This window comes from Beta vulgaris, chromosome 6 (assembly GCF_026745355.1).
Source record: "Beta vulgaris subsp. vulgaris cultivar EL10 chromosome 6, EL10.2, whole genome shotgun sequence".
Lineage (NCBI taxonomy): Eukaryota > Viridiplantae > Streptophyta > Magnoliopsida > Caryophyllales > Amaranthaceae > Beta > Beta vulgaris.
In genome coordinates this window covers 43543206-43559684 of record NC_079207.1, presented here as the reverse complement: position 1 = coordinate 43559684, position 16479 = coordinate 43543206, and the positions used below count along the sequence as shown (strand labels likewise).

The window sequence follows — 16479 nt, the reverse complement described above, 5'->3', positions numbered from 1 at the left end:
AAATTTTGCCACTTTTGTTTTCTTTGCTCCTCGATTTTGATATTGAGTTTATGTTTTGAAGTTTCGAGGACGAAACTTATTTTAAGGGTGGTAGAGTGTAATAGCCCTATTTTTAAGAACGTTTATTTAATGCTAATTATATTCATTAACTTAATTATGTTTCGGAAATTCTTATTTTATTTGAGTTGGAGTTGTATTATATTATTTTGTTTGTAATATATTTATATGCTTAATTATATAAGGTTATTATTATTAATATTATTTTTATATTTTGGATTTTGTGCAATTAGTTGAGCAATATTTTGCAAATTAGAAACTAAGTTCTTTTTGGTGGAAATTCATGAGGTCGGTTTCCTCTAATTTTCTCGTGGCTTCTTTAATTGGGAAACAAAACCCATCTTCTTTCTCTCTTTCTCGTGGTACACACAAAAACCCCAACCCGAAAAACCCAAAACCCAGACACCTCGATCTTCTCTCGCCTGCAGTTCTACCTCGCTGGAATTTCCCCCTTGTCGGCGCCATTGATGTTCTTGTTTTCTCTCTCCTCCTCTTTTTCGTCACTGTTGTTGTTGTTTTTAGCGGTGCTGCCGCTCAGTCTTCAAGTCGGTTCGTGGTGGTTGCGCCACCCCTACTAGGACTGTTATTGTTGTTCGTGTGTCTCATCCTTCATCCTTATCTTCCTTGTTTGTGGGTAAGTTGAATTCATGGTTTAATTTCAGTTTTTCTCAAGTTTATAAAGTTAGGGTTTTTAGATTGAAATTGAATTGGGGTTTTTGATTTTTAGAGTTTGGGTGTGGAATTTATTGAGTTGAATGTTCATTCATAAGTTTAATAGTTAGTTTAACATAGTAGGAAGCTTGTTAATGTTCAAGTGAATATAGTATGCTGTAATTCGTTGAATTACCAGTTCAGGTTCGTATTTTGTGTTTTTAGGAAATTTACGGGCATTTTTAGCAAAAATACTATTTCACAGAAGTTGTTCGTATCGAAATTCAACTCAAGTTAGGCTCAAGAAACGCTTGATTAGGAGTTCGAATGAGGAAGTTATGCCCATTTTAAGTTTCTGCTGAAATTAATAAATTATATATTAGTTTCGAGTGTTTTAAGTTTGAATGTTTTCAAGTGAATGTTTCCTAATGGATTTTGGGGTAATGATGTTGTGGTGGTTTATTGTTAAAATGGTTTATTGAATTGTGGAGTAGTTGTTATAGGTTGTTATTCTGTTGTCGTAGTGGTGGTGTGGGTTGTTGCTATTTATTGTTGCTGCTATTATGTTGCTATAGTATTATTGTTGTTGGGTTGGCGTTGTGTAGTTGTTGTTGGGATTGTTGGTGTTGGTGTTGTAGTTGTGTTGGTTTATAAAAGAAGAGATGTTGTTGAATTAATTTGGCAAGAGTTGAAGTTTAGTTAGTTCAATTCTACAATTTAGAATTATGATTTGAAGATTATAGAATTGAGATGGTTAGTGTAGATAATTTCTATATTGAGAATTTGTGAGAATGGTTAGTAATTAGTCTTGTTATTATTTTGAGGTTAATATTGGAGGATGATTATGGAATTGAATCTCATTTGGAGATGAAGATTATTGAAGGTGTTGTTGGAATTGGATTGCGATTTAGCTTTCGAGTTCACTAAAGAGTTGTTTTGGAGGTGGTTTTTTTGTTGTGATTCCTAAGAGGTAAGATTCCTTAATCAAATGTTTAATGGTTACGAGAAAGGTCTACAAAAGATAAGATTTCAACTAAAACTTTAATATTTACGAGAAAAGATTATAAAGGTATGTATCTCTCTTGAGTTGAGATTGGTTGAATAGGAGGATGTTCCTCCTATTACAGATAGTTTGTTTTCAAAGCTTGAATTATAGAATAGTTACGGAAAAAGATTTATGGATAGTTTTATGTTTTTAAACTGGTTGGGATTGCCTTTATGGTGTCTCAAGAAATTGGAACCTTGTCGGGATCGTCTCGACATTACAAAATAGTTGGGGGTACGTTGATCAGTACCTCGGACTTAGATCTTCTGCTGCGGTGTGGCCGTATGTAGGGTGTGCACACTAGGGGTCTTTGTCTATAGTTATCCGGAGGGCCTAGCTAGCCCAAAGGCAAGGAAAGTTCGTTCCATTCCCTAGGTTTTTGATTCTTTCTTCGTGAAAGAAAAAGAAAAAGACAATGAAAGGATTTGATTTAAAGAAGGAAATAGAAAGGATTTGATTTAGAAATAGAAAAGAAAGGATTTGTTTTGGAAAAGAAAGAAAGAAATGATTTTATAAAGTTGTTATTTTATTTATATGTTTTGAAAGAAAAACAATTTGTAGGATATGATTAATGTTATCCTACCTTCATATATGTTTGGCCTCTTAGTAAGAAATCTTACTCAGCCAGTTTGGCTGATACTACATGCGTGATATATGCAGGTACATGAAGGTAATGTATAATGAAGAAGGTTCGATGTTGGAAGTTTGTTGTATGCTTTATACTATTTGTATCGCGGCGAGGACGATCAACTTTGTAATATTATAGTTAATAGTTAATTTGTAATTGAATTAAAAAGGTTTGAGTTTGTAAAGTCTAGACTTGTTTGGGTTGCTGGATTTTGAGGATATAGGATTACGAATCGGACGCGAGTCCTAAATTAAGTTTTAGGCGGTCCATATTACAAATGGAACTTTGTCGAATTTTCTGTAGAATTTTAATAATATATCTAGTTGTTTAAAATATTTGAGGATCACTTAATATAGTTTATTAGAGTTAGAGGTTCTAATATATTCACTGGACTCTAAAAGTTTTAGTAAGTTAAGCGTTTTTGAGGTCCACACTCGTGGTGAGTGTGATGGTAATGGCCCGGATTAGGATTTCCGTTGTGTTTAGTTCCTAATTAGGTTGGTTATAGATTTGGGTTGTTACAGACTCGCACTTGATCCACTGCCTCCTGAATCATCTCAGGTCCTAAAACCACAGTCTCACTAATGTCGTTCCAACACAAAGGGCTACGACATTTTCTCCCATACAGTGCTTCGAATGGTGCCATTTTAATACTAGCATGGTAGCTGTTGTTGTATGAGAATTCTATGAGGTCCAAATGGTCTTCCCATGATCCCTGGTATTCTAAGGCACAAGCTCGTAACATGTCCTCTATGGGTGAAAGGCTGTACTCATCAATAGCTCACTACCAAGTGCTTCTTGGACCTTTTTCCAGAAATTCGAAAGGAATCGCGAATCTCTATCAGATACTATACTCGTGGGTACTCCATGCAATCGAATGACATTTTTCACATAAGCCTTGGCTAAGGCTTCCATACTCCACGTATCCTTCATAGGTATGAACCTTGCTGTCTTGGTTAGTCTGTCCACTATCACCCATATGGTATTATTGCCTCCCCGACTCCTAGGTAAGGCTACAACGAAGTCCATGGATATCAAATCCCATTTCCATGTCGGAATGTCTAAAGGTTGAATCTTTCCTTGAGGTCTCTTGTGTTCACTTTTGACTTTCTGACACGTTAGACATTTGGAAACAAACTCAGCTACCGCTCTCTTCATCCCAGGCCACCAGAACATCTTCTTGAGGTCCTTATACAACTTATCTCCCCCTGGGTGGACGGAATAAGTCGAGTTATGACCCTCACTCATTATCTTCTGTTTCAACCCTTCACACTTTTGTGGTACACACCACCTACCCTTATATCGTATACTTCCATCCTCATGGATCGCAAACCCCTCTGCTTTACCCTCCTTAAGCTTTTCTTTGACTCGCTCAAGCTTCACATCCCCAGGTTGACTCTCTCTTATTTCGTCTAGAAAGTTGGGCTCGATGGTTAGGGCACTCAGCAATCTTTTTACCTTCCCTTCATGAACAACTTCTATCTGGAGTCTAGAAAATTCCTCATAAAGTTGGTAGGCAACAACCAAGGTATTCCGGCTATGGCTAGACTTGCGACTTAACGCATCAGCAACGACGTTGACTTTACCCTCATGGTACTGGATGTCTAAGTCATAGTCCTTAATGAACTCTAACCATATGTGCTGTCTCATATTAGGGTCTTTGTGGGTGAAGATGTATTTGAGGCTTTTGTGATCAGTGAAGATTCGACAGGTCACCCCGTAAAGGTAATGTCTCCAAATTTTTAGGGAAAAAACTATGGCGGCCAATTCTAGGTCGTGTGTCGGGTAATTGACTTCATATGGCTTCAACTGACGGGACGCATAAGCTATGACCTTCCCATTTTGCATAAGAACACAACCCAACCCATTCTTGGATGCATCGCTATACACATCATATCCCTCATTCCGGTTAGGCAAGGTTAGGACAGGTGCTGATATTAACCTCTCCTTGATTGTTTGAAAGGCTTTCTCACTGTCCTCATTCCAGTTAAACCTACAATCCTTCTTCATCAAGTTAGTCACGGGCTTTGCTATTTTGGAGAAGTCTTTCACAAACCTCCTATAGTAACCGGCTCAACCCAAGAAACTTCTTATATCTGTGACATTCTTTGGGGTAGGCCATTCACTCACAACTTTGATCTTTGCAGGATCTACTGACACACCCTCCTTGGAGAGGAAATGACCCAAAAATGACACTATTTCCAACCAAAATTCACACTTCGAAAACTTCGCATACAGTTGGTTGTCCCTAAGTGTCTGTAAAATGATTCTCAAATGACCCTCATGTTCCTCCTTTCTCCTAGAATAGATCAGTATATCGTCTATGAACACAACGACAAATTTATCGAGGTAGGGTCGAAAAATCCTATTCATGAGGTCCATGAAAACTGCAGGTGCATTAGTTAACCCAAAAGGCATGACCATAAAATCATAATGACCATATCTAGTCCTGAAGGCAGTCTTAGGTATATCATGATCAATAATCCTCAATTGATGGTAACCTGACCTGAAGTCTATTTTGGAGAACATCCCTGCACCCTGAAGTTGGTCAAACAAGTCATCAATCCTAGGTAATGGGTACTTGTTTTTCACAGTGACATTGTTCAACTCACGATAGTCTATACACAACCTCAAACTACCATCCTTCTTTTTCACAAATAAGACGGGTGCTCCCCATGGTGACATGCTAGGGTTAATATACCCTTTGTCGAGTAGTTCCTCCACGTGGTTCTTCAACTCGTTCATTTCTGCTGGAGCCATTCAGTATGGGGCTTTCGAAATTGGTCCAGTCCCAGGTACTAGGTCAACGGTGAACTCTACATCTCTCCTTGGAGGCATACCAGGTATTTCTTCAGGAAAAACATCCTGGAACTCTCGGACTATAGGTAAATCCTCAGGTCTCAACGGGTCATCCTCAATTCTTCTCACCAAACACACAAATAGAGGCCATCCATTGTCTACGTAGTTCTTAAGTTGTAAAGCATTGATCACCTTAATCTCGGGTTCTCGAGGTATTCTCCTATATGACACCCTTTTCCCCGAAGGATCCCTCCATTCCACTTTCTGCGCATCGCAATCTATCTTAGCCATGTACTTCCCAAGCCAACCCATCCCCAAAATGACGTCTAGGTTCGATAAGTTAAATTCTAGCAAACCAGAAGGGAAAAAACCCTCCCCTATTTTCAGTGGCACTTTTAGAAATCTCTTAGAGCAAATAACAGTCTCCCCAGACGAAATAACTATAGGCATAGAAATCGACTCAGACTCGATCAATGCTAAAGTTCTAACAGTTGAATGGGCAATAAAATGACAATGATGCTCCAGAATCGAACAATACTTTAATAGGAGTCGAGTTGATAGAAAATGTACCCGTGACAACATCTCTACGAGCCTCTTCTTCGCTAGTCGTCATCATATACAACATCTCCTTACCCTTATTATCTTGGAAATTGGTTGCATGGTTCCCATTAGATGTCTGATTGTTGGTGTTGGTTGAAGGCTTGGAGTAGTTAGAATTCCCATTGTATGCACTTCCCCCATTTCCATTCCTGTTTCCATTCCCATTCCCATTCTTTTGGTCATTGGGGTTAGCTTTATTCTTCGAGTAGCATTCATATGCTCTATGTCCCAATTTCCCGCATTCTCAACATTCCACCTTGTTACCCTCACAGTCTCTCCCAGGATAGTTGTTAGGGCACTTTCTACACCTATACTGTAACACCCCGATAATTCTCTCTTTCTAGAAAATACTTTTATAACAAATCTAGAGAATTACCCAAGCATTATCGCCCGTGTGATAACGTTTCGGCTTACTCAAAATTTTGCAGCGGAAAACAATTTACTAAAATAAAATCAACTTTATTAAACTTATGAAATAAATGACAACTGTTTGGAAACTAAAGCACACCAACTAAAAACCTCAAACTTAAGTAAAGATGTCCCTACGAAAACAACTTAAACTATGCTAAGTATAAGCCTCTCCATTCCAGATTCCCAATGTGATGCATCTGCGAACCTGTAATGTCAATGCAATACTGACTCTGCTCACTAGAAGGATCATCACAGGATCAATAGGCAAAGCCATGATCACACACACAAACAAGCACGTAATCAGCAAAGCTGAGTACTACATATCAGACATAAATAATCCTAAACATATACTACAACATAAATAATAATAATAATAAGCATATAACAAACTGCAGATGACTCTTACTGAACTAGACTCTAAACTTTTATTTCTTCTTTAAATGGAATAGTTATGGGACGAGTTGTCTATACTGAAGTAGGAGATATGGGAGCTACCACATATTCCAATTGACCTGCGATATCGAGGAACCTTTAGCTAAAGAGAAAGGTGATCAATCCAATCCAGGAAACATGTGCTACTACCATGTACTCCAACCCTTAGTGTCCAACTCTAGACGTGCACAGTCTAAAGTCTATAACCTATCTCGTTTCACTTTACGTTGCATTCATTCTTATACTTGTGTTGACACCAACGAAACACATAACACTCACAACTAACAATCACATAAACATCACAAAACTCCTTTTTAATCTTAGAATCAAGTGTTCACAACTTATCATTCAAGACTCTTTAACTTCTTTTATTCTTTACTAACTTGCCTGTTGAACCTAGCCAACAGTAAACTGTACCTTTATATAGGTATAACTCATATTTACCAAATAAGATCCACGGTTCTTATAAGATAAATAAATAATCTCAAAGAATCTATGTAACACATGATTCAACTTACTTACATTAATTCACTCACGAATTAATACCAAAAACTGAACTTATCTGCTTGCATCAAACTTCCATACAAACAGTCATACTCATACATATTCTTAGTTTACATGTAGCACACAGGCAAGTAACATGTAAAGCAATTTCAGTAAATCATATATATGAACAACAAGGTCCTATACATGATACTAAATAAATAAAAACATCCCTAAGCATGTTTCTAAACCATATAGCACGTAGACTATGTACGTACCTTGTGTAAACGAACGGTAGGCCACTTTTATCTCTAAAAGTCCCCTACTATGAATTCTCCGCCTAGAAAATAAAATAACAAAGTAAATACTTGAACTAAAAAATTACAGCAACTTTAAAACGTCCCAAACCCTTTTAAACGTCTTTAAAATCGTTTTATGTATTAAACTTTCGTTATTTTTAATCCTAGTATAGTACAACTATTCTAGTGATTAAAAATCATTAAAAACCTTAAAATACAACTTTCTGAAATTCCAGCATTTATAAAATTTATAAACCTTCTGAAAATATATTTAATGCATATAAAAATCATATTCTAATCAAAACTCATATTATACTTTAAATATATAGTTTCTAGTGATTTAAAACCTAAAAACCATATCTTTCATAATAAAAACTGAAAATAATAAATCTGAAATTATTATTTTTATATACATATGAAAACCGAAATATATTCTTCATATAAAATAATAATTTAAATCATAAACTGCTAAAAACAATAAAATAATGAAAAATAATACTTTAATGGAATCTTAGAGAAAAGAAAGAAAAACAACCAAAACAATAAGGAGGAAAAGAATCAAAAGGAAAAAGGAAGAAAAAGAGTAATATACCGAATTCGCGAGTGAAATATGGCAGCAGAATTGCGAAACTTGCAGAGGCCATAACTAATAGAATAAGAATCGGAATTGAGTGATTCTTGAGCCTAATTCAATAACTTTTCGAGATCTACAACTTTCAAGAAGGAAGTTTTTGCTAAAAATTAACGGAACTATGATAAATCTGGCCAATCAGATTCGGGTGAAAGAAAAAACGAGTGAAGAGGGGAAAAAAGAAAACCATGAGGAGAGAGAGAATAGAAAGTGGCGTGATTCTGAAAAAATAAGTGTGTAGGGTGAAATAATTGGGTTTTAGGATATTACATAAAGGCTAATCCTTTTAGGTTTAGGAAAAGAGATAAGATTTAAAAAGATTTGATGACTAATAAGATGATCAATTAGGACTTTAATCATCAAACGACTCTTTTCCTTTTTTTTTTTTAGGAGTTTCGATTCCATTAAACTTCTTTTTCAAAATACTTTTAATATTAAACTTTTATTAAGACATGCTTAATTAAAACATTTTCAATTTTATTAAGCTATGAAAATATTTTTAGTTGACTTTTAAAAATAGTCAACCCTTTTTAAAAGTCAAATCATTTTCCAAACTCATTTGGATTTAAATATAATACATAAATACTTTAATATATTTATGAAAATCCTTTAAAAATGTGGGGGATTACAGTCTACCCCCCTTAAAAGAAGTTTCGTCCCGAAACTTAACACAAAACCCTCGTACTTTCAAAAGTTTACACTAACATTTCGAAAACTTTTGGAGAAAAGGTAGTGCCTCTCGTGCACTTTCCCATTTTTAAAACACTTGTGTTACTTATGAACACTTTTCTTATGCGGAGACTCTACTTCTTTTGCACTAACATGTGCAAATTGCCCAACATAGGCATACATATGCATGAAAATCTCATAAAAATAGACAAAAAGCGCGAAATTTATCGCATTCTACCCCCTTAAAGAAAACGAGTTACGCCCTCGTAACTCACCTCAAGGAATAGGTCTGGATACTTTTTCTTCATATCCTCTTCGGCTTCCCACGTTGCCTCTTCTGACTCGTGGTTAGACCAAAGAACTTTGACAATATGAACATCCTTGTTACGCGTACTACGCACTTTCCTGTCGAGAATCTTGACAGGTCTTTCCTCATAATGAGGCTACTATCTATCTGAACTCGTTCAGGCTCTAACACATGGCGCTCATCAGGGATATAGCGCTTAAGTTGGGATATATGAAAACATCATGCATCTTTTCAAACTCCATTGGCAACCAATCTATAAGCTACTTTCCCAATGCGCTCCAAAATCTCATATGGGCCTACATATTTAGCACTCAGCTTGCCCTTTTTCCCAAATCTCATAACGCCTTTGTGGGTGATACTTTCAGGAATACTTTATCACCTACAGCGAACTCATCTTCCGCCGTTTTAAGTCTGCATAACTCTTCTGCCTATCTTGCGCAGCTTGAATTCGAGCCTGAATCAATTAACTTCTTGACGGTCTCCTCAATAATTCAGTCCCCAAAACTATATTCTCACTAAGTCATTCCAGCAAATGGGACTTCTACACTTCCGTCCATATAACGCCTCAAAAGGTGCCATCTTTACTCGCATGGTAACTATTGTTGTAAGAAAACTCAATCAAATCTAATTGGTCCTCCCAACTTCCTTGAAAATCTATAGCACAAGCTCGCAACATATCCTCCATAGTTTGTTAGTCCTCTCAGTCTGACCATCGGTCGCAGGGTGAAAGGCGGTACTCATCTTTAATGTTGTCCCAAGGTTTAATTGGACCTTTTCCAAAACTTAGATAGAAATCTAGAGTCACGATCCGAGATAATGTCCTTTGGAACTCCTGCAACTCACTACATGCTTGATATAGGTTGTAGCGAGTTGCTTCTTCTTCCATGTCTCCTTAATAGGTATGAAAACAGCGGACTTGGTCAGTCTATCCACATAACCCAAATGGTATCATTTCCACTCCTCGATCTTGGTAAGGCAGTCACAAAGTCCATAGAAATCGAATCCCACTTCCATCCAGGAACCTCTAAGTTGGACTTTCCCCATGGGTCTCTTATGGTCTATCTTCACTTTCTGACAGGTTAGACACTTAGACACTACTCAGCTACTCTCGCTTCATGTTCGGCCACCAATAGATCACCTTAAGTCCTTTATACACTTGTCACCCCCAGGGTGCACAGAATATGGAGTTGTGCCCCTCATCCATAAGACGTCTCTTAAGGTCATTGCACTTCTGTGGTACACACCACCTCCCTTTGAACCTTAGACTCCCATCATCATGAATCTTGAAGTCTACTTCCTTACCTTGCTTCATTTTCTCTTTAATCTTGTCTAGATGCTCATCCCCACTTGACCCTCAATGATCTCATCGAAAACTGACACTCCCAAAGAAAGATTACTAAGTCTAGCCTCACTTTCCCCAGGATTTAAAATTTCTAGGCTCAACCTTTGCATATCTCTACACAACTCCTCAGGGACTATCAAAGCACTCAAGCTATGACTCGATTTCCTACTCAAGGCGTCAGCAACCACATTTGCTTTCCCCTCATGATACTGGATATCTAGATCATAATCCTTAATCAACTCTAGCCATCTTCTTTGCCTCATATTCAAGTCTTTTTGGGTAAATATGTACTTCAAGCTCTTATGGTCTGTAAATATCTTGCAAGTTGCTCCATAAAGATAATGTCTCCAAATTTCAATGCAAACACTATGGCAGCTAACTCTAGATCATGGGTAGGGTAATTAGCCTCATAAGGTTTCAATTGACGCGACGCATAAGCTATTACCTTACCATTCTGTTGCAACACACAACCCAAACCATTCTTTGAAGCATCACTATAGACCTCAAATCCCTCATTCCCATCAGGTAGGGTTAAGACAGGTGCAGTGGTTAAACGATCCTTCAAGATCTGAAAAGCTTCCTCACACTTCTCATTCCACTCAAACTTGGACTCCTTTTTCATCAAATTAGTCATAGGTCTTGCTATCTTGAGAAATCTCTCACAAATCTCCTATAATAGCCAGCTAAACCCAAGAAACTCCTAATGTCAGACACACTCTTTGGAGTTGGCCACTCACTCACAGCTTGAATCTTAGCAGGATCTACTGAGACTCCTTCCTTAGACACAAAATGACCCAAGAATGCTACTTTCTCCAAACGAAACTCACACTTAGAGAACTTGGCATATAGTTGGTTCTTTCTCAAGGTTTCCAAATAATCCTCAAATGTTCATCATGCTCGGTTTCATTCCTCGAATATATCAAAATGTCATCAATGAAAACCACTACGAACTTATCTAAAAACTCATGAAAGATTCTATTCATCAAGTCCATAAATATAGCAGGAGCATTTTTTTTTTTAACCCAAATGGCATTACAGTGAACTCGTAGTGACCATAACGCGTTCTAAAGGCAGTCTTAGGTACATCCTTATCAGCTACCCTCAATTGATGATATCCTGAACGTAAGTCAATCTTCGAGAACACACTGCTCCATTCAATTGGTCGAATAGGTCATCTATTCTAGGCAAAGGGTACTTGTTCTTAATGGTAACATTATTCAACTCCCTATAGTCGATACATATACTCCCATCCTTTTTCTTCACGAACAATACAGGAGCTCCCTAAGGCGATTGTAACAGCCCTCCCTAGTTAGCAGCTTACTTATGACTAACTCTAATTAATTAAATGAATAAGCTACTAATTAGAGATGCTGTTAATACAGATTCCTAACCCCCTGCCCTTGGAAGGTTAAGAACCTGCATAAATCTGAGCATAGTTTATGAAAATCCACTTAAAATACTTAATTATTACATCGTAGTCTAAGTAATTAAAAGTTGAATCCAAAAATATAAGTTACATCTCATAATTAATTTATACAATAACATCACGCAGCAGCAAAACATATATCACGAACTTTTCAAATAAAGTTTATCTTTGACCTTCAGCTTATTCCTGCAAAACAACTGAATCTGCCCCCACCAGGATAGGTTCAAAGGAACAAAACAGTCAGCTACGCTGGTACACAAGTCCCACTAGTTTTCAAATATTAAGGTGGCGGAAATTAGACTTTAATGTTTAAATAGAATCATAATCCATGAATCTCGATATTTCTTTGCTATAAATATTATAATACTCCTCCTTCGTAATTAGGTACCATAATAGTAGTCATACATCATAACAAATAACTTTCCAAAAACAATACTTATACTTTTCCAAAACTCACTAAAATATATCGATACAAAACTCAAAATACTTTCAATTAGGGAAGGAACATAAATGGAACTTTTGAGGGACGTCTCCCTACTTTTATTTACTTCTGCTTGCAAGACTTTCTAGGTCATGACCCTATATAACAGAGCAATCCCCACTCCGGAGCAATACCCGCTCTAATAACTCAAAGAGCAAACCCGCTCTACAATTATTGTTCATCACTGCCAATGCAGTTACTTCCCTTAGAAATAGCTTTTAACTTATAACTTAATTATATTCAAAACTTATTTTCCAATACTTGATCAACCAACTTAATAATCAACTTAGCTTAGTTATCAAAACAAGTTTCGAAAACGCAATTGCTATGTCAAGTTCCGCTATATTTGGAATAATGACTTAACAACCATGAATCGAAAGGATGTGATAGTTAAATAAGGTGATTAAAGGATGGTTTAGCAAGATAGGACAGTAGGTGAAAGGTTTATAAGTACTCTTATCATAAGAAAGATTACTTTACACAAATAGAACATAGGTCCATTTAGATGGTTCTCGGTTTGGTGTGATTAACAATGGTTCTAGGCGATGAATTAACAGGACTAGTTGGGTTTAGCCGAGGTTTAGGATTCTCACTTCATATATAGGTACATACAGTAGGAATTCATCAAAAGAAACACATCGAAAGGTTTGAAAACGCAAGGGTTTACAAGTCCAAGAGTTGTTACGCGAATAGTTGAGTTTTTAGGTATAGTTTTCTTCTCAAAATAGGTTAGATTTAATTTACGAAAAAGATAGGTTGCAAGGTCATTAAGCAGCAATATAAGTGTATTTACAGTAGGTTATCATGTAAGGGTAACAACAATGGAAGCACTAATACCATAACACAATCGAAAAGAAACGGTTTAATCGGTTTTTAAGAGGAACTTGACATGCAATGGTTTTTGATTCGAAATCATCAATCCTAAAGTATAATTAACATATTGAAATCACTTACTTATAACTCATTACCAATACAGTAAGTTCTCCATATAAAAACAACATTTCGTAGCTCAAAAATTCATAAACAAGCTTTAAGATAAAAATTAGAAAATCAGCTTTAACGGTGGTTCTTGTGTACCTTAATTTGGTGTTTAGGAATTTAACCCTTGCTTAGCAACTCGTACTACTCCTCCAGAACTCTTAAGACCTTAATAAACACATTCATCACCTTAAAGTTAATAATAAACCCAAAGAAATCAAATTTAAAACCATATACCTCATGCATGCTGAAAATCAGCCATATCTCACCTTCCTTAGTTTTTATTGGTTTACAATGTTGAAACCTCAAAACTAACGTCTACCCAGTATGAACAACACCTTGAAGAATCTAGGGAAGTGCTTGCATGTGAAAAATCAGAGCAAAGAACCCAAGAGAACAAGCTGCCAAAAGCTTGCTGTTGGACGCCAGAAATGGCGTGAAGAGAGAGAGAAAAAGAAGAGTGTTTCTTGTGTTGTTTGTGAATTGATTTGATGATACTGAATGAGAGTCTTCCCTCTCATATATGCAGAATGGGTAAGGGCAAACTTGTCATTTTCGGTTTAGTAATAGGGGTAAAATCGTCCTTTCACTTACTTATGCACTAATCAGATTTTTCTAAAGCTTCAACTTGGATTTTCTTCCTTAATTCCTACCTAATCCTTAATTATTCTTAGCTAAATTTCTCCAAAGTATACCACATATCTTAATGAAGGTATCTTAACCTAATCAACTCCTTAATCTTACTTCCTCGGCTAATACCTCGATATCAACTACTAACACAAATCCTATAATTCAGAGGCAATATTCAATGTACCTATCATAATTCATAAATTACTTAATTATCACATAGCTCATGTTATTAGTTAGCTAATAACACAAAATATCCACGTTAGCAACAAATTCATATAACATTTATTTACACTTTTAAAATTCGGAGCGTATCGATTATAATTACTTAATCGTCATTAACTTAGTTAATTACGGATTATTGATTCTAATATTAGCTTAATAATTCAGGCTATTACACTCTACCACCCTTAAAGAAGTTTCGTCCCGAAACTTATAACATACCTTGGAACAACTGGGGTATCGCTCTTGCATATCTCTTTCTTTTTCCCAGGTTGCTTCTTCTGTTCCGTGATTGGTCCATAATACCTTGACTAAAGGTATGGTTTGGTTTCGCAACACTTTTTCTCGTTTGTCCAGAATCTTTATAGGCCTCTCCTCATAACACAACTATTCATCTATTTGAATGGTTCGTAGGATAGCACATGTGAAGGATCATGTATATATCTTCGTAGTTGTGAGACGTGAAAAACATTGTGCACCCTAGACAGTTCTATTGGTAAGGCTAATTCATATGCGACTTCACCGATTCTGCGTAAATCTCAAATGGTCCTATGAATTTAGGACTCAATTTTCCTCGCAGTCCAAATCTTTTCACCCCTTTAGTGGTGAAACACGGAGAAACACTTTATCCCTTCTTTAAATTCCAGCTTCGTTCTCCTCAAATCAGCATATTTCTTTTGTGATCTTGTGCGATTTTCATTTTCTCCCGTATTACTCGAACCTGCTCCATTGTATCTTGAATCAACTCAGGTCCGACGGTATCCCTGGACTTACGTCATCCCAACAAATAGGTGTTCGACATTTACGCCCATACAAAGCTTCATATGGAGCCATACCAATGCTAGATTGATAACTGTTATTATAGGAAAATTCTATTAATGCCAATTTATCCTCCCAGGAGCCTTTAAATTCCAATACACAGGCTCGTAACATATCTTCTAATATTTGGATTATCGCTCCGTTTGCCCATCTGTTGCTGGATGGAATGCTGTGCTAAATTTCTGAGTTGATCCCAAAGCTTCTTGCAATTTCTCCCAGAAATGTGACAGGAACCGGGTATCTCGGTCCGAAATAATGGTGGTTGGAACGCCATGCAATCGAACAATTTCTCTGATATATGCATCTGCTAGCTGTTTCTTGCTCCAAGTTACTCCCATGGGAATAAACCGAGCTGTCTTTGTCAATCTGTCCACTACAACCATATAGAATCATTTCCCCTTCTTGATTTAGGTAATCTGATACAAAGTCCATGGAGATCGAATCCCATTTCCATTCCGGTACTGGCAGTGGCTGCAGCAATCCGACATCTTCTTTCGCTCAAATTTTACCTTTTGACAAATTAAACACCTTGCCACGAACTGTGAGAGTCTCTCTTTAACCCTTTCCACCAGAAGTACTTCTTCACATCTTGAATCATTTTATCTCTGCCTGGATGAACTGAGTAAGCACTGCTATGTGCTTCCTTCAGAATTTTATTCTTCAATTCCTCGTCATTAGGAATACACCATCTTCCATTTAAACGAATACTCCCATCAGCATATTCCTGGAAGTCCGTCTGCTCATTTCTTTCTATCCTTAACTTCAACTCCTTGATGAAATCATCTTTTTCCTGCTTTTCTCGAATTTCTTCAAAGAGAGACGATTTCATCATAATTGCATTTAATTCTCCTGTAATTGACCTCTTGCAACCACTCGCAAATCTAATTGTACCAGCTCGTTATACAACTCCTCGGCACTGATATCAATGCATTCACTTCCCGACGAGGTCTTCTATTAGAGCATCTGCAACTTTATTTGCTTTTCCCGGATGATATTGAATATCTATATCATAATCTTTAAGTAATTCCAACCATCTCCGTTGCCTCATATTCATTTCCTTCTGGGTGAAGATATATTTTAAACTCTTATGATCAGTATAAACCTTGCAAGAGACTCCATATAAATAATGTCTCCAAATTTCAATGCAAAGACGACTGCTGCCAACTCCAAATCATGCACAAGATAATTCTTTTCATGAATCTTCAATTGCCTGGAAGCGTAAGCTATAACCCGCTGGTTCTGCATTAACACACATCCTAATCCTTCCTGAGAGGCATCACTATAAACCTCAAATCCTTCTGTCCCAGAAGGTAGAGCTAAGACTGGAGCGCTAGTCAATCTTTCTTTTAATCCCAAAAGCTTTCTCACATTTCTCCGTCCACTGAAATCTTGTATTCTTCTTGATCAAATTCGTAATCGGTAAAGCTATTCGCGAAAAATTCTCCACAAATCTTCTATAATATCCAGCAAGCCCAAGAAAACTTCTAACTTCCCCAACATTTGTAGGTGCAGGCCATTCTTTTACCGCTTTTATCTTTTCAGGGTCCACTGCTATACCTTCTTTGGTTACAA

At 36.8% G+C, this 16479-nt stretch overlaps 1 protein-coding gene across 1 annotated transcript; it reads right to left on the bottom strand.

The window, feature by feature from the left end:
- Positions 1–15427: 15427 nt before the first annotated feature.
- On the bottom strand, positions 15428–16152 carry LOC130591835 (uncharacterized). Its single transcript, XM_057395770.1, has 2 exons — positions 16010–16152; positions 15428–15788 (listed from the first exon to the last, which is right to left on the bottom strand). The coding sequence occupies exons 1-2, from the start codon at positions 16150–16152 to the stop codon at positions 15428–15430; spliced, it is 504 nt and encodes a 167-aa protein (XP_057251753.1).
- Positions 16153–16479: the final 327 nt, after the last annotated feature.

Excerpts from the sequence above, each read along its gene's own strand:
- LOC130591835 (XM_057395770.1), bottom strand. The coding sequence starts at position 16,152 with ATGCAGAACCAGCGGGTTATAGCTTACGCTTCCAGGCAATTGAAGATT. Across the intron at positions 15,789-16,009 it reads TATATGGAGTCTCTTGCAAG|ATTTGCGAGTGGTTGCAAGA; the intron begins GTTTATACTGAT and ends TGGTACAATTAG.